Source organism: Schistocerca americana, chromosome 8 (assembly GCF_021461395.2).
Source record: "Schistocerca americana isolate TAMUIC-IGC-003095 chromosome 8, iqSchAmer2.1, whole genome shotgun sequence".
Classification (NCBI taxonomy): domain Eukaryota; kingdom Metazoa; phylum Arthropoda; class Insecta; order Orthoptera; family Acrididae; genus Schistocerca; species Schistocerca americana.
The window spans coordinates 176,765,215-176,788,643 of NC_060126.1; the positions used below are offsets into that span (position 1 = coordinate 176,765,215).

The 23,429-nt window shown below is 39.2% G+C and overlaps 1 protein-coding gene across 1 annotated transcript in view; it reads right to left on the reverse strand.

The window, feature by feature from the left end:
- Positions 1-1,322: 1,322 nt before the first annotated feature.
- The window catches only part of LOC124545459 (protein takeout-like), an 89,708-nt gene continuing 67,601 nt past the window's right edge, over positions 1,323-23,429 (reverse strand). Inside the window, exon 5 of the mRNA XM_047124386.1 lies at positions 1,323-2,569. Within this exon, the coding sequence (XP_046980342.1) occupies positions 2,268-2,569 (302 nt within the window). The 3' untranslated portion in view covers positions 1,323-2,267. The remainder of the gene's footprint in view (positions 2,570-23,429) is intronic.

Sequence of the window (23,429 nt, forward strand, 5' to 3'; positions counted from 1 at the left end):
CTATAGCCAGTGGCTGTAATTCCCAGAAGACACATAGATGTTAGAGATTTGCTTTGCTGATGTGGTAGAATGTTGTATAGACTCCAGTGCCCCTTGGCTTTGTACCATAAGACAAGTTTTTTTTGTGTGTAGAAATGCATGATGATTTATGAATGTTCCAGTAAAGTATAAACCAAATTGTGCCAGTGATTACTATGATTTTTACTGGCATATAAGGATGATGTCTCTACCATGCACCAATAATTTCATGTAATTATACAAATGTTTGACATTTGTCAAATCTTGTATTGTGTGTAAAATTATTTACCAAAAAAGCAATATCTCCGGTACCCACAGGGCTAGTTTGAGAAGATTTTTCCACACAAGCAACACCACATCTACCCCCCCCCCCCCCCCCCCCACACACACTTTTTTCACTTGTCAGTTTTTGCTGCTATGATACACACAGTATGCAAATTGTGCACGTGGGTTCCTCTCTCAGCTTTGTCCCCCAAGTGGGTGCTACTAATTGGCATAAGTGCATTATAGAATTTTTATATTGTTGTGCCTCTGATGCCCTCTCAGTTTGTCTCTCCGAATGGCGGCTAGTGCAGTTTGGGTCCTAAAAAGCCCCAAGTACACACACTGTGGTGGCAATAGAATCTCAGGTTATTGTTTAAAATTTACATATTTCTGTATAAAGTAGTAGTACTGGCTGTGTGTCATAACATTATGCTTTTTCGCATGCCAAAATTGAATAACTTGTATTTGCCAAGGACTGTATCTTTCACATGGTGCTATCATTTACCTGTAATATTCAATATAGAGAACTTTAGGGACTCTTGCTGCATAATTATCATCATCATACAATGGAAAGTCCAGGATTGAATAACAATGTGGAAAGAACATTTTCCTACTCACCACATAGGGGAGGTGTAGAGTTGGACAGGCACAGTGAAAAGAATGCTAGAAAAACAAAGCTTTCGGGCAAAGTGCTTCCTCAAAAGTAGAACTATACATGTTTACTTACCAACTTCTCATGTAAATGTGACTACTGTCTTTGGGTGGTACAGTGGTCAGGTGTTAGCACATGGGTACAGTAGCTGTGTGTGTGTGTGTGTGTGTGTGTGTGTGTGTTTTCTGATTAAGGACTTTGTCCAAAAGCTTTATATTTCTAGTATTCCTTTCATTGTGACTGCCTTAGAATCCGTGCCTCCTCTATGTGATGAGTAGCAATCCATCATTTACATATTGTTCATAATAATAATAATCATGATCATATTTATGATTATACATAGACTTGTTAGTTGGAATTACAACATTAGTGACAGAAAAAGATTATAAATATTTTATGAATTTTATTTTTATGCTAACATTTCTGCCTCTTAGCAGATATATATATAAAACTAGACTAATTAGACACATTATTCGACAGATATGGGTTGCAAAATGTCTTGTGGTACATTTAGTTCACCTTATTACATAGTGTCGTTGTTTTCCATAAAACAGATGTCTTAGTAAAAAACACATTAAGATATAAATATGTTCAGAGAAGATGCCAGTTCCTGTGTTGATAACAGAAGTGCCAATTCACTCCTTACAATTTTTGTACACACACAATGGAAAGGATGATGAATAATAAAAATGAATCAGTTATGTACCTGTATGTATGTGTATACTGATTTTTTCTATCTACTTATAGTTACTGTAGCTATTATTAGATGTTCATTAGTCATATGCTGATACTCCATACAAGGTGTTTAATCTTCAGCACAGAATGACACATTTTCAGATGGAACCCAAGGTATTAAAGTGTGTGGAAATGCAAATGAAGACTGGAAACTGGATTGGGAAAGAATTTAGCATGCTAGAATGAGTAAAGCTGCTACAGGGAGGACGATTTTTAACTCGAGGCAATGTCTATGCATGAATGATGGGCAGCTGACAAAAATTAACTACATTGAATACCAAGAATTGTATTGTACAGCTTATTTATTTATTTGTTGCTTTTCATTCATTCATTAACTCAAATCTCTTACTTGAATTACATAGTTCATTACACTGTAGTAAGTATTTGTAATACATTGTTCTTTTGTGTTACATGATGCATACATAGTAAGGTTACAAAATGATGCTCTATTTGACTAGTAATATTCAAATCATGCACAATGATCAGACGCCTCTATATAGAATAAATTTCACAATAGTGGAACTCTGTCTTTTTCTATCAGCAAAGGTGCAGCACCAGTTTGTCTAGGTTTGTAGAATGAATAACACCAGAAGAATTTTTAAGGCAGGAAGATTTTGTCATAGGGAACCTTTGAAAATATTCTATTTGATATATCCTGGAAAATGGCTCCAAGAACATCAGATATGCCTGGTTTCAGTTCTTTTAAGATCACATCCCAGTTCTCATTGATGAAATTGTTCATGTTGTCCCCTAACGCCTTATCACCATTGAAAAGATTTTCAAAAGTAAGATAAAGGCGACTGGTTTCAAAATTAATCTTGAAGTCTTTGATGTTGACATACTTTTCACCAGACTTTTCCACTGGTTCTCCTGTCATGACTACATCGCAGATTACATCCTCTGAAAATCAAAAGAGGAGTTACAGCATTAATATGCACATTTATGAACACCCAATAATAAAAACACTTCTTTTTGTGGAATCACATTCATAAAAATGTTAATGTCTTATTACATTATGTTACTGAAACATACAGTTTTAAAAGGAAATTTGCTCTCTCTCTCTCTCTCTCTCTCTCTCTCTCTCTCTCTCTCTCTCTCTCTCTCTGTGTGTGTGTGTGTGTGTGTGTGTGTGTGTGTGTGTGTGTGTGTGTGTGTTCTTTTTGTCAAGTTCTTGTTTGTATACTCATCCACAGCTCAGCACCTTCCATAAGATATGGTGATCTGTGTCTTCATATTTATTTCATTCTTTCAAATAGTCAGAGTATATGCAAGTCTTTTTGTTACATGTAAATTGAGTAAGCTACAATGATATTGGAAGGATAGATCCCTACTCACCATGTAGAGGAGATGTTGAGGTGCAGACAAGCACAATGAAAAAGAATGTTAGAAATATTTTGGTTTTCAGAAGAAGTCCTTTTTCAGAAGCAGAAAACTCACATGCTCATGGCCTCTGTCTGCAGATGCCTGGAGACAGGGCACATGAGTGACTAAGCTGTGCTTATGTAAATGTGTGTGTGTTTTCTACTTCTGAAAAGGACTTTTGTCCAAAAACCAAAATATTCATCTTCATTGTGCCTGTCTGTGATTCAGCACCCCCTCTGTGCAGTTAGTAGCAATTTATCCTCTCCATATTGTTGATAGTTCATCTCGGAATTTCTGTTCGAGTAAATTGCTGCAACTTATGTTTGCAAACTGTTCACAGCTGTGTAAAGAACTTATGTTTCCAGTGATTAATTAACTTTGAAGGAGCAAACTCTTGATAATAAAGATAACATAGAAAATAGAAAAAAGTTAAGTCATTGCTTGGCATAGGAAAATACAGAAAAAGAAGAAAAATGAAAAATAAAGAACTGCTACGCACTCTTAGTGTTTCAGAGCTGAAAGTGCCTTTTACGGTGACTAAGAGAAATTACTTGGTAAATATATTTGTTCACAGAGACACACTGCAGAAACATGTTGAACTGAACTGCTTAATTAGTTTACTAGTCAGCTATTATCCTGCTTATCCCCAGGAATTTTACACATAGTGTCTCACTATGTTTATGACAATTAACATCTATTTCTTAAATAAGCAGGTTTTTTTTTATTTTCTCGAAGCTGTATAGTTTGATTCATTGCAAGAATATGTTGAAGATGGTGTCTGCCATGGTTGCCTATGCTCACACGTAAGATAAAGTATTTGTTGGCTCAAAAAATGGTTCGAATGGCTCTGAGCACTATGAGACTTAAGGTCTGAAGTCATCATTCCCCTAGAACTTAGAACTACTTAAACCTAACTAACCTAAGGACATCACACACATCCATGCCCAAGGCAGGATTCAAACCTGCGACCATAGCGGTTGCACGGCTCCAGACTAGCGCCTAGGACCGCTCAGCCACCCCGGCCGGTTCAACTTGTTGGCTTGTCCAAGTAACAATGTATTAGGTGACCGCAATATTATTGCACCTGGGAGCGAGGGTGCTTCAGTTGGCTTATTGTGAGTTTTCAGCATGATGACATGATGAACCACTTGATAGTAAATGTGCAGCTGTCATGAGATCATTCACAGGGATTCATTTTCCTTGGTAACCACTGTATTTGTTTACTGTAACATCAATGCATGTTTCTGACGATGACCGTGAGAGGCTAAGTGTAATAATATTGCGTTTGGGTAGTATGTGCCACTCGTCAATATGCTGCAGGTGATTTTTTGTCTTTACACAATCTTATTTGTTATTTCGATCTTGTAATTCCTATCATAAAATTTTGAATTACTTGCAGCTTTGGCTGCTATAGTAAATGTCTTTTGATGTTTAACCAGTGAACCTGGCAATACTTCGCAGCTGCTAAATTTGTATGGGAATTGGATGTACCTCCTAAACATCTTCCCTCTCTCTCTGCCCATCTCTTCCAACACCCCTTTTTGTCCATCTTCTCCTCCTCCTCCTCCTCCTCTTCCTTCACTTCCCTTCCCTTCGCTGTGCATTCACTCCCCACTCCCTCCCGCCCCTCTCTGCCCATGTCCTTCTTCCACCTTTTATGTACATTTCCCTTCTCTGTCTGTCACCTCCTCTCCTCTCTTTGACCTGAGCCTTATTTATTGTTGTTTGTTGTTGTGGTCTTCAGTCCAGAGGCTGGTTTGATGCAGTTCTCCATGCTACTCAATCCTGTGCAAGCTTCTTTATCTCCCAGTACCTACTGCAACCTACATCCTTCTGAATCTGTTTAGTGTATTCATCTCTTGGTCTCCCTCTACAATTTTTACCTTCCACACTGCACTCCAATACTAAATTGGTGATCCCTTGATGCCTCAAAATATACCCTACCAACAGATCCCTTCTTCTAGTCAAGTTGTGCCACAAATTTCTCTTATCTCCAATTCTATTCAATACCTCCTCATTAGTTATGTGATCTACCCGCCTAATCATCAGCATTCTTCTGTAGCACCACATTTCGAAAGCTTGTATTCTCTTCTTGTCTGAACTATTTATCATCAATGTTTCACTTCCATACGTGGCTACACTCCATGCAAATACATTCAGAAACATCTTCCTGATACTTAAATCTATGTTAAGTCCCATAGTGCTCAGAGCCATTTTGAACTTAAATCTATACTAGATGTTAACAAATTTCTCTTCTTCAAAAACGCTTTCCTTGCCACTGCCAGTCTACATTTTATGTCCTGTCTACTTCGACCATCATCAGTTATTTTGCTCCCCAAATAGCAAAACTCATTTACTACTTTAAGTGTGTCATTTCCTAATCTGATTCCTGCGGCATCGCTCAATTTAATTTGACTACATTCCATTATCCTCGCTTTGTTTTTGTTGATGTTCATCTTATATCCTCCCTTGAAGACACTGTCCATTCAGTTCAGTAGATCTTCCAGGTCCTTTGCTGTCTCAGACAGAATTACGATGTCATCGGCGAACCTCAAAGTTTTTATTTCTTGTCCATGGATTTTAATTCCTACTCTGAATTTTTCTCTTGTTTCCCTTACTGCTTGCTCTATGTACAGATTGAATAACATCGGGGATAGGCTACAACCCTGCCTCACGCCCTTCCCAACCACAGCTTCCCTTTCATGCCCCTTGACTCTTACAACTGCCATCTGGTTCTGTACAAATTGTAAATAGCCTTTCGCTTCCCGTATTTTACCCCTACCGCCTTCAGAATTTGAAAGAGAGTATTCCAGTCAACATTGTCAAAAGCTTTCTCTGAGTCTACAAATGGTAGAAACATAGGCTTGCCTTTCCTTAATCTATTTTCTAAGGTAAGTCGTAGGGTCAGTATTGCCTCACGTTTTCCCACATTTCTATGGAATCCAAACTGATCTTCCCCGAGGTCGGCTTCTACCAGTTTTTCCATTCGTCTGTAAAGAATGTTAGTATTTTGCAGCCATGGCTTATTAAACTGATAGTTCAGTTATTATATTCTTCTTGAAGTCTGAGGGTATTTCGCCTGTCTCATACATATTGCTCACTAGATGGTGGAGTTCTGTTAGGCCTGGCTCTCCCAAGACTGTCAGTAGTTCTGATGGAATGTTGTCTACTCCTGGGGCCTTGTTTCGACTTAGGTCTTTCAGTGCTCTGTCAAACTCTTCATGCAGTATCATATCTCCTATTTGATCTTCATCTACATTCTCTTTTATTTCTATAATATTGTCTTCAAGAACATTGTCCTTGTATAGACCTTCTATATTCTCCTTACAACTTTCTGCTTTCCCGTCTTTGCTTAGAACTGGGTTTCCATGTGAGCTCTTGATATTCATGCAAGTGGTTCTCTTTTCTCCAAAGCTCTCTTTAATTTTCCTGTAGGCTGTATCTATCTTACCGCTAGTGATATGTGCCTCTACATCCTTACATCTGCCCTCTAGCGATCCCTGCTTAGCCATTTGCACTTCCTGTCGATCTCATTTTTGAGACGTTTGTATTCCTTTTTGCTTGCTTCATTTACTGCATATTTGTATTTTCCCCTTTCATCAATTAAATTCAATATCTCTTCTGTTACCCAAGGATTTCTATTAGCCCACATCTTTTTACCTACTTGATCCTCTGCTACCTGCACTATTTCATCTCTCAAAGCTACCCATTCTTCTTCTACTGTATTTCTTTCTCCCATTCCTGTCAACAGGGGTGATATAACTATAATGTCAACTGTCTGTGGTTTCCATCAACAAGTTACAATAATCATTTTCCAACCCTATTTTGGAACTGCACCAACTGCTGTTATTATCTCGGTGGCATTTAGAGATGTGTGAGCATGCACTATGTCACAAAAAAGTCATTCGTCCCGTACCCAATTGGAATGGGAAGAAACCATAACATATGGTACTTCACAATGTACCCTCTGCCATATGCTTCACAGTGGTTTGCTGAGTATGAACTGGTATGTAAATGTACAGGGTTATTCTAAATGATTGAAGCGATTTCACAGCTCTACAATAACTTTATTATTTGAGATATTTTCACAATGCTTTGCACACACATACAAAAACTCAAAAAGTTTTTTTAGGCATTCACAAGTGTTCGATATGTGCCCCTTTAGTGATTCAGCAGACATCAAGCCGATAATCAAGTTCCTCCCACACTCGGTGCAGCATGTCCTCATCAATGAGTTCGAAAGCATCGTTGATGCGAGCTCGCAGTTCTGGCACATTTCTTGGTAGAGGAGGTTTAAACACTGAATCTTTCACATAACCCCACAGAAAGAAATCGTATGGGCTTAAGTCGGGAGAGTGTGGAGGCCATGACATGAATTGCTGACCATGATCTCCACCACGACCGATCCATCGGTTTTCCGATCTCCTGTTTAAGAAATGCCGAACATCATGATGGAAGTGCGGTGGAGCACCATCCTGTTGAAAGATGAAGTTGGCGCTGTCGGTCTCCAGTTGTGGCATGAGCCAATTTTCCAGCATGTCCAGATACACGTGTCCTGTAACGTTTTTTTCGCAGAAGAAAAAGGGGCCGTAAACTTTAAACCGTGAGATTGCACAAAACACGTTAACTTTTGGTGAATTGCGAATTTGCTGCATGAATGCGTGAGGATTCGTTACCGCCCAGATTCGCACATTGTGTCTGTTCACTTCACCATTAAGAAAAAATGTTGCTTCATCACTGAAAACAAGTTTCGCTCTGAACGCATCCTCTTCCATGAGCTGTTGCAACCGCGCCGAAAATTCAAAGCATTTGACTTCGTCATCGGGTGTCAGGGCTTGTAGCAATTGTAAACGGTAAGGCTTCTGCTTTAGCCTTTTCCGTAAGATTTTCCAAACCGTCGGCTGTGGTATGTTTAGCTCCCTGCTTGCTTTATTCGTCGACTTCCGCGGGCTACGCGTGAAACTGCCCGCACGCGTTCAACCGTTTCTTCGCTCACTGCAGGCCGACCCATTGATTTCCCCTTACAGAGGCATCCAGAAGCTTTAAACTGCGCATACCATCGCCGAATGGAGTTAGCAGTTGGTGGATCTTTGTTGAACTTCGTCCTGAAGTGTCGTTGCACTGTTATGACTGACTGATGTGAGTGCATTTCAAGCACGACATACGCTTTCTCGGCTCCTGTCGCCATTTTGCTCACTGCGCTCTCGAGCGCTCTGGTGGCAGAAACCTGAAGTGCGGCTTCAGCCGAACAAAACTTTATGAGTTTTGCTACGTATCTGTAGTGTGTCATGACCATATGTCAATGAACGGAGCTACAGTGAATTTATGAAATCGCTTCAATCATTTGTAATAGCCCTGTAGATATAAAATCAAGAGACCACTTTCACTTCAAATAAGTTATAAAATTCTAAAGTTTTTGTATTTTTAAAATAGTACAAATTAAAAAAATCTATATTGACACACAGTTTTAATTGTACATCATTAACACCCATTTTGCAAAGCAATAGAGTTATACACTCTATGATAGGATAAAGCAACTGGAAACCAACCATGGTTCAAATTCCACAAATTGCTCAGTGTCTTGAAGGAGAAAATGTAGGATGCATTGCTTTCATAGAATATTAATCAGATAAATATACTTAATTCATTAGGAAAAATATCACAGGTTGCTCCCATCTACAGATAGGGTATCAAAGTCACACAAAACTATCAGTCAATATGGCTGCCATCCATCTATTGGAAAATCTTAAAATATGTTCTGAGCTGAAACATAATGAGGTATCTGGAACAGAATGATCCTCACCATGCCAACCTGCAGAGATTTCAGAAACATTGGTCAGATGAAATCCAACACCCATTTTGTTCACATGACATCCTGAAAGCTGTAGACCAAGGCAGTTGGGCAGGTTTAGTATTTTCTGACTTCCAAAAAACTTTTGACTCATTACCACACTAATGCTTATTCATGAAAATGTGCTTATATGAGTTATAAAACACAATTTGTTACAGAATTGAAAATCTTTTTGTGTGGAGGATGCAGCATACTGATTTGAGTGATGAGTCATTGGCACATATAGGAATAACTTCATTTGTACCTCAGAGAGGTGTGTTGGGTCCTTTGCTAAGTATTGTTAATGATCTGATAGTCAACATTAGTAGTAACTTCAGGCTTATCTTTTTTTTACAGATGATGCAGTTACCTATAATGAAGTACTATCTGAAAAAAAATCAGCATAAATATTCAGTCAGATCTTGATAAAATTTCAAAATGGTGCTGAAGCTGTCAACTTGTTTTAAATGTTCAGAAATGTAAAACTGTCCACTTCACAAAATGCAAAAAACATAGTATTCTATCATAACAATACCAATGAATCACAATTAGTATTTGTCAACTCTACAAATACTTGGGTGTAACAGTTTGTTAGGATATGAAATGAAATTAAAACTAGGCTGAATCATGTGTAAGACAGATGCCAAATTTTGCTTCATTGGCTAGATACTGGGAAATGTTCTCAGGGGTACAAGTTATATGAATACTTTGGCTGTACCACTAGGTGAGTGGTTAGGCTGCTCTTTAGGTCTAATTACTAAATGGAAGACTGAATGAAGCATAGCTTATTTCATTGCAGAAGACTATGCTAAAACTGAACATGGTTTAGCATAAGGAACTTTGTGTCAGAAATGAAAAATCTTAAAAAGGTGGTGCTCAGCAACTCTGATGTAGCCAGAAAATTCAGAATGATGAGAAAGCTCCAATTGTTGTATTTAATGTAGCTGTAAGTTAGTATCAATGCTTTCTTATAACTATGATCTTTACTGAATTTTTCCTGTTTGAAACTGAGATTAATGATGTCATTGTTAAGGATAAATTGAAAATAACTGCTTTGTTGAGTCATTCTTTCTCAACACTTTTTAAAGACCAATAGAAGAAAAGCATTATCTTTGATATTTTATGAATGGTGTTAGAAAGTCACACATTTCTTCAACTTCAGAGGATTTATCACCATCATTGCAAAGCACAGTGTTTGTAAATGCCTCCAGTTCATTTCCAGCATCACTTTTGATAAAATATGAATCTTTCATTTCCTGGAACCCGTATAGTTTGTAAAATAATTTTATGTTGTGAATCTTGATTAGAGCATAACATGGTCAGTAAATGTATGTATTGTCTCTGACAGGCCGTTATCATATAACTGAAGCATTAACTCTCCAGTTACAAGAAAGTTTAAAGCAATTTCTGTAGCATGTGGACAAAAGTAGAAAACAGGAGGAAATAAGGAAAGGATGGTAGAAAAGAAGGAAAGATATTTCAGGTCTTGGTGTGCCATCACTTACGCTTTCACTAGTTCTGCTCCTGGGCCCTCTGCTTAAATATTCATTAAATAGAATTCCTTTCTAACTCTAATTGTTTATATATTCAATTTCATTTCTCTATTATGTAATACTGAGGCGTAGGTAAAAAAAGTATCCCACATATATGTTACCACGTGACAGAAATGATGGTCAAATAGCCCTTGATGTTCATAAATAAATGTCATAAAATCAAATATTATTGTGTATTGCACAGTAACTTTAAACATTTAATTTAAAAGTTAGTTTCATCCAGACCAATTCACCATTATTATTATTATTGTTATTTTCCTTGGGTGTCCTTATTAATGTTTAATCAAGGATGTGGTTTCACAAATGTCTATCAAGACATGACATCAGAAGACATTTACAATTTAACTTAGGCAGAAAGGTTGTTAAGTTGAAATAAAGGGTGTTAAGATGAAATACTAAGATTCTATCAAATCTTTGTCTTTGAATTTTGAATGATTTTCAAAATTTGAAGAAGGGGATAATTGTACATATACTGATTGCTGAAACAGGTACAACTGGAATAGGCAGAGAGACACGGAAATGAAGAAAACAGACATTAAATCTTAACCTTTAGAAACTTTTAAAACATTTGCTTTGTTGGAAGAAAGAGGTGGCTGCTAAACATGTAAAATTACAGAGAAATATCCGAGAGCTGGACAGAAGAAAAGTCACTACAGATGTAACAGTGTTACTTCAGATTTCTTTAGTGCATTTTGTAGCTAAATGGGGATTCAAAGTGACCATCCAACTCCTAGAAATCAAGAAGATGAGCCTCCAAAGGTACAGAATGTCGCAAAGAAGTAAATACAGAGTATGACATTATTTGCTGTGACACACTTTGTAAAAGTACACATGAAAGTAGTCAATTACACTGAAGAGCCGAAGAAACTGGTACACCCGGCTAATATTGCGTAGGGCGCCTGTTAGCATGCAGAAGTGCCACAACATGACATGGCACAGAATCAACTAATGTCTGAAGTAGTGCTGGAGGGAACTAACACCACGAACCTGCAGGGCTGTCCATAAATCCTTAAGAGTACGAGGGGGTGGAGATCTCGTCTGAATAGCACATTGCCAGGCATCCCAGCTATGCTCAATAATGTGCATGTGCGGGGAGTTTGGTGGACAGCAGAAGTGTTTAAACATGGAAGAGTGTTCCCGGAGCCATTCTGTAGCAATTCTGGATGTGTGGGGTGTCACATTGTCCTGCTGGAATTGCCCAAGTCCTTCGGAATGCACAATGGACTTCAATGGATGCAAGTAATCAGACAGGATGCTTACATATGTGTCAGCTGTCAGAGTCATATCTAGATGTATCAGGGGTCCCATATCACTGCAACTGCACATGCCCCACGCTATTACAGAGCCTCCACCAGCTTGAACAGTCCTCTGCTGACATGCAGGGCCCATGGATTCACGAGGTTGTCACCATACCTGTACACGTCCTTCCACTTGATACAATTTGAAATGAGACTTGTCTGAGCAGGCAACACGTTTCCAGTTACCGGCAGTTCAGTGTCGTTGTTGACAAGTCCTGGTGCGGTGTAAAGCTTTGTGTCATGCAGTCATCAAAGGTACACAAGTGGGCCTTTGTCTCCGAAAGCCCATATCGGTGATGTTTCATTGAATGGTTTTGCATGCCGACACTTGTTGATGGCCCAGTATTGAAATGTACAGCAATTTGTGGAAGGGTTGCACTTCTGTCACACTGAATGATTCACATTGTCTTTGGTCACATTATTGCGGATGTTTTTCTGGCTGCAGTGATTTGATGTTTTACCAGATTCCTACATTCAAGTAATTCATAATATACACTCGTGAAATGGTCGTAGGGAAAATCCCCACTTTATCGCTACCTCAGAGATGCTGTGTCCCACTGCTCATGCGCCGACTATAACACCGTGTTCAAACTCATTCAAATCTTGATAATCTGCCATAGTAGCAGCAGTAACTAATCTAACAACTGTGTCAGACGCTTGTTGTCTGATATAGACATTGCCAACCACAGTGCCATGCCTGCCTGCTTACATATCTCTGTATTTGATTATGTGTGCCTGTACCAGTTTCTTTTTTGCTTCAGTGCATGATAGATGTAAGTTGATGTGCAGAGCAAATTGACAATACTATTTTTAGTCCACTGATATATTTGTTTTTAAAACTAAAAAAATACTAAAGTCAAGTGATTCTTGAAGCAATGTAATGGTAATGGCTCAATCAATTGCAGTTAAAACATGATGGAAATAATGTGGAAATTTAAGAGATTTAGAAACAGAAGTTTGGTCACAGCAAAGATAAGTCACAGGCTGCATAGAAGACCTTGCAGACAGAATCACACTGTTGCCTGTTAAATTTCATACAGCTGAATATGATCTTATGGTGAAGTATTGCTTTCCATGTTGTTGTGATGAGGGAACTTCCTATCACAATCATGCAAATATCTTAAATGACTCCTGAGACTGGCAGTCATTACAATATACGTTACACATCCACGATGAAATGTGGTCTATGCATTCACTCTCTGTGAATCATCCAGATCTTTGTGCCTATAATGAAGAAATTAGTCATGTTTTTTAGATCAACTGCAGTAAGCTTTTACAGCTGAAAAACTCTAGAATGGACTGAGAAAACAGAACTGGAATGGTGACTGGAGTACAACTGCTTACTGTCTAGCACCCAACTTATATAATATTAATTACTGGTATCTTGGCAGCATTTAACTGACTCAGATACCTTATTGCAGTCTTGCTTGATATTTCTCTGCATGTGATGATGTACAATTTCATACTGAAACTACTCTACCATGAAATCTGTGTCCAGAACACTTACCATAGACTAGATTGTGCTATTGTAAAACTTGACAGTTGGATAATGAAAATGGGCAAATGGTGTCACTACATAAACCCAAGCAGTAGTGTTTACTTGCAAATTGTACAGAACCTTGCTCCATGAGTGAAGTAGAGAGAGCATGTGCTATCAGTTACTTCAGCTGCACAATTTTAGGACTAATCTATGACTGGGATTACCATATTTTTTTGGATCCAGCACATGACATGTTTTTGAAATTAGTCAAAGCAGTTTACTGAAGCATTATCTTTATTTTTTCAGTCACATTTTTTACCAGCCATGACCTTTTTTCAGAAATGGTGTTTGTGTCTAGCTGTGTGGTATGAAAATGCAGCCTCTTTAGCAGCGCACTCCAGATCTACATTATTACCATCTTTGGCTTTAAATAAATCTGACATTTGGTGAAGCAGCGGTATTAATAGGATTCCTATGTTTAGATATTTTCACACGATCTTTAATAGGAATATGTGAATAACAATACTGTCATCCACAGGCACACTGGAAACCCATATTCAAAAAGTTTAAAATACTAACAACACCTTCATTATACAGGGTGTTACAAAAAGGTACGGCCAAACTTTCAGGAAACATTCCTCACACACAAATAAAGAAAAGATGTTATGTGGACATGTGTCCGGAAATGCTTAATTTCCATGTTAGAGCTCATTTTATTTTCGTCAGTACGTACTGTATTTCCTCGATTCACCGCCAGTTGGCCCAATTGAAGGAAGGTAATGTTGACTTCGGTGCTTGTGTTGACATGCGACTCATTGCTCTACAGTACTAGCATCAAGTAAATCAATACGTAGCATCAACAGGTTAGTGTTCATCACGAACGTGGTTTTGCAGTCAGTGCAATGTTTACAAATGCGGAGTTGGCAGATGCTCATTTGATGTATGGATTAGCACGGGGCAATAGCCGTGGCACGGTACGTTTGTATCGAGACAGATTTCCAGAACAAAGGTGTCCTGACAGGAAGATGTTCGAAGCAATTGATCGGCATCTTAGGGAGCACGGAACGTTCCAGCCTATGACTCGCGAATGGGGAAGACCTAGAATGACGAGGACACCTGTAATGGACAAGGCAATTCTTCATGCAGTTGACGATAACCCTAATGTCAGCGTCAGAGAAATTGCTGCTACAGGACCCAATTGTTTCCGTACCATGTACAGCGTGTGCAGGCACTATCAGCAGCTGATTGGCCTCCACGGGTACACTTCTGCGAACAGTTCATCCAACAATGTGTCAATCCTCATTTCAATGCAAATATTCTCTTTACGGAAGAGGCTTCATTCCAACGTGATCAAATTGTAAATTTTCACAATCAACATGTGTGGGCTGACAAGAATCCGCACGCAATTGTGCAATCACATCATCAACACAGATTTTCTGTGAACGTTTGGGCAGGCATTGTTGGTGATGTCTTGATTGGGTCCCATGTTCTTCCACCTACGCTCAATGGAGCACGTTATCATGATTTCATATGGGATACTCTACCTGTGCTGCTAGAACATGTGCCTTTACAAGTACGACACAACATGTGGTTCATGCACGATGGAGCTCCTGCACATTTCAGTCGAAGTGTTTGTACGCTTCTCAACAACAGATTCGGTGACCAATGTATTGGTAGAGCCGGACCAATTCCGTGGCCTCCACGCTCTCCTGACCTCAACCCTCTTGACTTTCACTTATGGGGGCATTTGAAAGGTCTTGTCTACGCAATCCCGGTACCAAATGTAGAGACTCTTCGTGCTCGTATTGTGGACGGCTGTGATACAACCCGTGGTCTAGGGGTAGCGTCTTTGATTCATAATCAAAACGTCTTCAGTCTTGGGTTCGATCCCCGCCACTGCCTAAATTTTGATAAATAGTCAGCATTGGCAGCCGAAGACTTCCGGCATAAGAACTCACCCTCATTCTGCCAACGGCCTTGTTAAAGAGGGCAGAGGAGTGGATAGAGGTTCAGGGCACTCTCTTGTCCTAGGGGTGGGAAATTGCCCCTAAAGGCGGAAGAATCAGCAATGATCAACGACATGAGGATGCAGAAGGCAATGGAAACCACTGCATTAAAGACACGTAACGTGTATCCACAGGACATGTGGCCTGTAATTGAAGAAGTGTCATGATGATCTCTCCATTGGCAAAAGATTCCGGAATAGTCCCCCATTCTGATCTCCGGGAGGGGACTGCCAAGTGGGAGGTTACCATGAGGAAAAACATTGAATAATCTACAAAAGGGTAACGTTCTATGAGTCGGGGCATGGAATGTCAGAAGCTTGAACGTGGTAGGGAAACTAGAAAATCTGTAAAGGGAAATGCAGAGGCTCAATCTAGATATAGTAGGGGTCAGTGAAGTGAAGTGGAAGGAAGACAAGGATTTCTGGTCAGATGAGTATCAGGTAATATCAACAGCAGTAGAAAATGGTATAACAGATGTAGGGTTCGTTATGAATAGGAAGGTAGGGCAGAGGGTGTGTTACTGTGAACAGTTCAGTGACCGGGTTGTTCTAATCAGAATCGACAGCAGACCAACACCGACAACGATAGTTCAGGTATACATGCCGATGTCGCAAGCTGAAGATTAACAGATAGAGAAAATGTATGAGGATATTGAAAGGGTAGTGCAGTATGTAAAGGGGGACGAAAATCTAATAGTCATGGGCGACTGGAATGCAGTTGTAGGGGAAGGAGTAGAAGAAAAGGTTACAGGAGAATATGGGCTTGGGACAAGGAATGAAAGAGGAGAAAGACTAATTGAGTTCTGTAACAAGTTTCAGCTAGTAATAGTAAATACCCTGCTCAAGAATCACAAAAGGAGGAGGTATACTTGGAAAAGGCTGGGAGATACGGGAAGATTTCAATTAGATTACATCATGATCAGACGGAGATTCCGAAATCAGATACTGGATTGTAAGGTGTTCCCAGGAGCAGATATAGACTCAGATCACAATATAGTAGTGATGAAGAGTAGGCTGAAGTTCAAGACATTAGTCAGGAAGAATCAATACGCAAAGAAGTGGGATACGGAAGTACTAAGGAATGACGAGATATGTTTGAAGTTCTCTAACGCTATAGATACAGCAATAAGGAATAGCGCAGTAGGCAGTACAGTTGAAGAGGAATGGACATCTCTAAAAAGGGCCATCACAGAAGTTGGGAAGGAAAACATAGGTGCAAAGAAGGTAGCTGCGAAGAAACCATGGGTAACAGAAGAAATACTTCAGTTGATTGATGAAAGGAGGAAGTACAAACATGTTCCGGGAAAATCAGGAATACAGAAATACAAGTCGCTGAGGAATGAAATAAATAGGAAGTGCAGGGAAGCTAAGACGAAATGGCTGCAGGAAAAATGTGAAGACATCGAAAAAGATATGATTGTCGGAAGGACAGACTCAGGATACAGGAAAGTCAAAACAACCTTTGGTGACATTAAAAGCAACGGTGGTAACATTAAGAGTGCAACGGGAATTCCACTGTTAAATGCAGAGGAGAGAGCAGATAGGTGGAAAGAATACATTGAAAGCCTCTATGAGGGTGAAGATTTGTCTGATGTGATAGAAGAAGAAACAGGAGTCAATTTAGAAGAGATAGGGGATCCAGTATTAGAATCAGAATTTAAAAGAGCTTTGGAGGACTTATGGTCAAATAAGGCAGAAGGGATAGATAACATTCCATCAGAATTTCTAAAATCATTGGGGGAAGTGGCAACAAAACGACTATTCACGTTGCTGTGTAGAATATATGAGTCTGGCGATATACCATCTGACTTTCGGAAAAGCATCATCCACACAATTCCGAAGATGGCAAGAGCTGACAAGTGCGAGAATTATCGCACAATCAGCTTAACAGCTCATGCATCGAAGCTACTTACAAGAATAATATACAGAAGAATGGAAAAGAAAATTGAGAATGCGCTAGGTGACGATCAGTTTGGCTTTAGGAAAAGTAAAGGGACGAGAGAGGGAATTCTGACTTTACGGCTAATAATGGAAGCAAGGCTAAAGAAAAATCAAGACACTTTCATATGATCTGTCGACCTGGTAAAAGCATTCGACAATATAAAATGGTGCAAGCTGTTCGAGATTCTGAAAAAGGTAGGGGTAAGCTATAAACGGGTCATATACAATATGTACAAAAACCAAGAGGGAATAATAAGAGTGGACAATCAGGAACGAAGTGCTCGTATTAAGAAGGGTGTAAGACAAGGCTGTAGCCTTTCGCCCCTACTCTTCAATCAGTACATCGAGGAAGCAATGATGGAAATAAAAGAAAGGTTCAGGAGTGGAATTAAAATACAAGGTGAAAGGATATCAATGATACGATTCGCTGATGACATTGCTATCCTGAGTGAAAGTGAAGAAGAGTTAAAAGATCTGCTGAACGGAATGAACGGTCTAATGAGTACACAGTATGGTTTGAGAGTAAATCGGAGAAAGACAAAGGTAATGAGAAGTAGTAGAAATGAGAACAGCGAGAAACTTAACATCAGGATTGATGGTCACGAAGTCAATGAAGTTAAGGAATTCTGCTACCTAGGCAGTAAAATAATGACAGATGGAGCAAGGAGGACACCAAAAGCAGACTCGCAATGGCAAAAAAGGCATTTCTGGCCAAGAGAAGTCTACTAATATCAAATACCGGCCTTAATTTGAGGAAGAAATTTCTGAGGATGTACGTCTGGAGTACAGCATTGTATGGTAGTGAAACATGGACTGTGGGAAAACTGGAACAGAAGAGAATCGAAGCATTTGAGATGTGGTGCTATAGACGAATGTTGAAAATTAGGTGGACTGATAAGGTAAGGAATGAGGAGATTCTATGCGGAATCGGAGAGGAAAGGAATATGTGGAAAACACTGATAAGGAGAAGGGACAGGATGATAGGACATCTGCTAAGACATGAGGGAATGACTTCCATGGTACTAGAGGGAGCTGTAGAGGGCAAAAACTGTAGAGGAAGACAGAGATTGGAATATGTCAAGCAAATAATTGAGGACGTAGGTTGCAAGTGCTACTCTGAGATGAAGAGGTTAGCACAGGAAAGGAATTCGTGGCGGGCCACATCAAACCAGTCAGTAGACTGATGACCAAAAAAGAAAAAGTGATACAATACGCCATTCTCCAGGGCTGCATCAGCGCATCAGGGATTCCATGCGACGGAGGGTGGATGCATGTATCCTCGCTAACGGAGGACATTTTGAACATTTCCTGTAACACAGTGTTTGAAGTCATGCTGGTACGTTCTGTTGCTGTGTGTTTCCATTCCATGATTAATGTGATTTGAAGAGAAATAATAAAATGAGCTCTAACATGGAAAGTAAGCGTTTCTGGACACATGTCCGCATAACATATTTTCTTTCTTGGTGTGTGAGGAATGTTTCCTGAAAGTTTGGCCATACCTTTTTGTAACACCCTGTATACACACATACAAATGTGTCTTATGTGCCAGTGCCCATCTTACAGGTTTCAAACAAATGCCGTCTTCCATAACTACAGCACGTGAAATAGCGCAGCGCTCTATACTCAGTGAACAAAAAGAACAAACACTCAAAGGCATGTGAAACATATAGGTATACAACTTTGCAACAGACTCGTAGTCAACATCAAAAAGTTAGAAGATGAAAACAGATTTAAGGTAGAATTTAAAAAATGTCAACTCTAACAGTGTTTCTACTTGTTAAATGACTATGTAGACAAATAAACATTTTCTGATAATGTTTATACCGGGTGATCAAAAAGTCAGTATAAATTTGAAAACTTAATAAACCACAGAATAATGTAGATAGAGAGGTAAAAATTGACACACATGCTTGGATGCTTGGAATGACACGGGTTTTCATCAGAACAAAAAAAAAAAAAGTTCACAAAATGTCTGGCAGATGGCGCTGGACGGCAAAACGTCAGTGACTGCGCATGACAATCGTGTATAAAAAGAGCTGTAATGAGAGAGAGAATCAGATGCGCCAGCAGTCGCAGCGTGTTGACGTTACCAGAAGAGGCACTTTTAGTGAAGCTGTATTATCAGAATGGGGAATGTGCTAGTTCAGTGTTACGATCCTGTAGCTATAGGAAGGGGATCTGAACGAGTAAAGGTCCATTGACAAATGCAGCTGTGGCGAGAATGATTTCGAAGTTCGAAGCCACGGGTTGTTTAGACGATAGACCCTGTAGTGGCTGACCGAGTACAAGGCGTAATGCTGCTGAGACAGTTCAGGAAGAAATGGAGACTGTAGCAGGTTCATCTATGCACTGGGAACTCAGCGCTCGTGCAGTCGCACGTCACACCGGCATTCCATTCACTACTGTTTGGTTGGCACTTAGGCGTACCCTCCGATGCTATCCGTACAAAGTCCATCAACATCATGAACTATTACCTGGCAATTTAGTGAAGCGGAGGGCATTTGTCATGTGGGCGTTTCAAAAGATGGCGGAAGATGACAATTGGTTGAGTAATGTGTTGTGGACCGATGAAGCTCATTTCATGCTCTGAGGGTCTGTCAACGCCCACAACTGCAGAATTTGGGCTACCGAAAATCCTAGAACTAGAACTGTCATGGAAACTCCATTGCACAACAAGAACGTCATGGAATGGGTTGGATTTATCATGTCTACCGTTATCAAGCCTTTTTTCTTCGAGGAAATGTGTGATTCTGGTTTTGTAACTGCTACCATGACGGGTGAGAGGTATGCTGATATGTTACAGAATCACATCATCCCCAGCCTGGCTGATAAACACCTGCTGAAACGTACGATGTTTATGCAGGATGGCTCTCCACCCGATATTGCTAGACGCATGAAAGATCTCTTGTGCGCGTCGTTTGCTGATGATCGTGTGCTCAACCGACATTTTCATCATGCTTGGCCTCCCAGGTCCCCAGACCTCAGTCTGTGCGATTATTGGCTCTGGGGTTACCTGAAGTCGCAAGTGTATCATGATCGACTGACATCTCTAGGGATGCTGAAAGGCAACATCTGACGCCAATGTCTCACCATAACTCCGGACATGCTTTACAGTGCTGTTCACAACATTATTCCTCAACTACAGCTACTGTTGAGGAATGATGGTGGACATATTGAGCATTTCCTGTAAAGAATATCATTTTTGCTTTGTGTTAATTTGTTATGCTAATTATTGCTATTCTGATCAGATGAAGCACCATCTGTTGGACGTTTTTTGAACTTTTGCAATTTCTAATAAAACCCCATGTCATTCCAAGCATGTGTGTCAATTTGTACCTCTCTATCTACATTATTCCGTGATTTATTCAGTTTTCAAATTTATACTGACTTTTTGATCACCCGGTATTAATGCAGAACTTAAAATACTGTCTTTGGTCCCAAAACCTTTTCTTCTTCTTCTCCTTCTTCTTCTGGTTTTACAGCCTCATTGGACCACTTCAGTCATTCATTTTCTCGGAATCTTCTTCAATAAGTTTTCTTTCGAACTGTCCGGTATCTTTTCATTCATTCTGATATTTTTTGTCTTTCCTTATCTGAAAATACCCATTGTATTGTTTGTTGTGTGTCTATTTTTCATTTAAATCTCATTTTTACGTTTTTCATTTTCTTTAAATTTTCCGTTTTGTTTTGCAAATCTTCCAGAGTTAATTATACCACTTTCACATCCTCCCTGATTTCCTTCATCCATCTTACTTGTTGCTTCATGTTCCAAAGTTTCTGTATAATTTTTCTTGGTAATATGGTGTCCTCATAATGTGATCAAAAAAGAGATCTTCTTTTCTGTATTGCATATATAATGTCCTCCAGTTTGCTGTACACCACTTCATTTAACACTATCCACTTCGAGTAGATTTCCCCACCATGTTATAGTTCTGGGTGAAGATTTTAATTTGCCGGATATAGACCGGGAGACTCAAGCATTCATAACGGGTGGCAGGGACAAAGAATTCAGTGAATTTTTTAAAAAAGTGTTTTATCTGAAAACTACCTTGAGCAGTTAAACAGAGAACCGACTCATGGCGATAACATATTAGACCTTCTGGTGGCAAACCGACCCGAACTACTTGAAACAGTTAATGCAGAACAGGGAATTAGCGATCATAAAGCAGTTATTGCATCGATGATTTCAGCCGTAAATAGAAATATTAAAAAAGGTAGGAAGATATTTCTGTTTAGCAAAAGTGACAAAAAGCAGATTACAGAGTACCTGACGGCTCAACACAAAAGTTTTGTCTCAAGTACAGATAGTGTTGAGGATCAGTGGACAAAGTTCAAAACCATCGTACAATATGCGTTAGATGAGTATGTGCCAAGCAAGATCGTAAGAGATGGAAAAGAGCCACCGTGGTACAACAACCGAGTTAGAAAACTGCTGCGGAAGCAAAGGGAACTTCACAGCAAACATAAACCTAGCCAAAGCCTTGCACACAAACAAAAAATACGCGAAGTGAAATGTAGTGTGAGGAGGGCTATGCGAGAAGCGTTCAATGAATTCGAAAGTAAAGTTCTATGTACTGACTTGGCAGAAAATCCTAAGAAATTTTGGTCTTAAGTCAAAGCAGTAGGTGGATCAAAACAAAATGTCCAGACACTCTGTGACCAAAATGGTACTGAAACAGAGGATGACAGACTAAAGGCCGAAATACTAAATGTCTTTTTCCAAAGCTGTTTCACAGAGGAAGACTGCACTGTAGTTCCTTCTCTAGGTCATAATTTCTCCTAGGTATTTAAATTACTTCACTGTTTTTACTTTCCTGTTATTTACTATTATATGGTTGATTATTAGTGAATTTGCTACCACTATCTCAGTCCTTTTAATGATATCTGTAGGCCTATCTTTTGTGCAATATTTTCTAGGCTTGTTATTTGACTTCTGGCCTGTTAAATGTTTTTAGCTACTAACTCTAGGTCATCTGCAAATACCAAGCAGTTTAAGTTTATTTGATCTTTCTTGGTTCCAATTCTTATGTTTTTAGGATTTTCGTTTTACCATTGTATTCTCTCGTCACGTACTCCAGAACAGAGTTGAAAAGGAATGGCGATAAACCCCCTCCCAATCTTAACCCTGTTTTAATAATAAATGGCTCAGATATTTCACCTCTGAATTTTACTTTACAGTTGGTGTTTCTTAGAGTTCAGGTTATCATTTTTATTAATTTGGTTCAAAAATGGTTCAAATGGCTCTGAGCACTATGGGACTTAACATCTGTGGTCATCAGTCCCCTAGAACTTAGAACTACTTAAACCTAACTAACCTAAGGACATCACACACATCCATGCCCGAGGCAGGAGTCGAACCTGCGACCGTAGCAGTCGCACGGTTCCGGACTGCGCGCCTAGAACCGCTAGACCACCGCGGCCGGCTTTATTAATTTGGGATGCAGACCAAAATTCCTTAGTATCTTCATCATTGAAGATCAATCACGAGCTTTTTTGAGGTCTACAAAAGTTGACTTGCTGTTTTTTCTTCTTTTGTAGTAATTCATCACCAGCTTCAAGGTAATTGTCTGTTCTGGGCAGTTTCTGCACAGTCTAAATCCTACTTGGTATTCTCCCAGTTCCAGTTCAAGTGAATCTTTACAACAATTGTATAGAATTCATGACATCACTTTATATGTGATATCTAAAAGAAAATTCCTCCATAGTTGTCTGAATTTGATTTCTCTCTTTTTTTGTTTAATGGATAAATTATAGCTGTAGTTCATTGTTTTGAAAGTTCTTCTTTGTTCCAGATTTTCTTTCTGCTTCTGTGTAATGATATCTTCATTCGGCCTGCTGCATATTTCCAAACTTGCACAGATGTTTGATCTTCTCACTTGCATTGTAGTTTTGAGCTTTTTCAGTGCTTTGTAGACATCATGGATTGCAAGTGGGTTTATATTTTCTGCTGTTATTTTAATAGGGTATCTGTGTGTATTTGAAGTAATTCTGGGCAGTCTTTGCAATTTAGTAATTTGGTAAATGTTTCTGCTAAAATTTCTTTGTTTTCTTTCTATTGCTATGGCCATCTTATTATTGTTGTCCTTTAGCATTAATGTTGATGGATCATATCTTTGTAGTTGTCTGCTAAATATTTTGTGGTAAGCCCTTGAGCTTGTTTTCTTGCTATTTGTTTTTATAATTAGAATTACATCTTTTTGATATTGGTGTTTAACATTTCTCATTATTTTTTGGCTTATCTTTCTTTGTTCTGTGAGTTCCAAGTGTGATTATTCTTTTGCTGTATTTGCA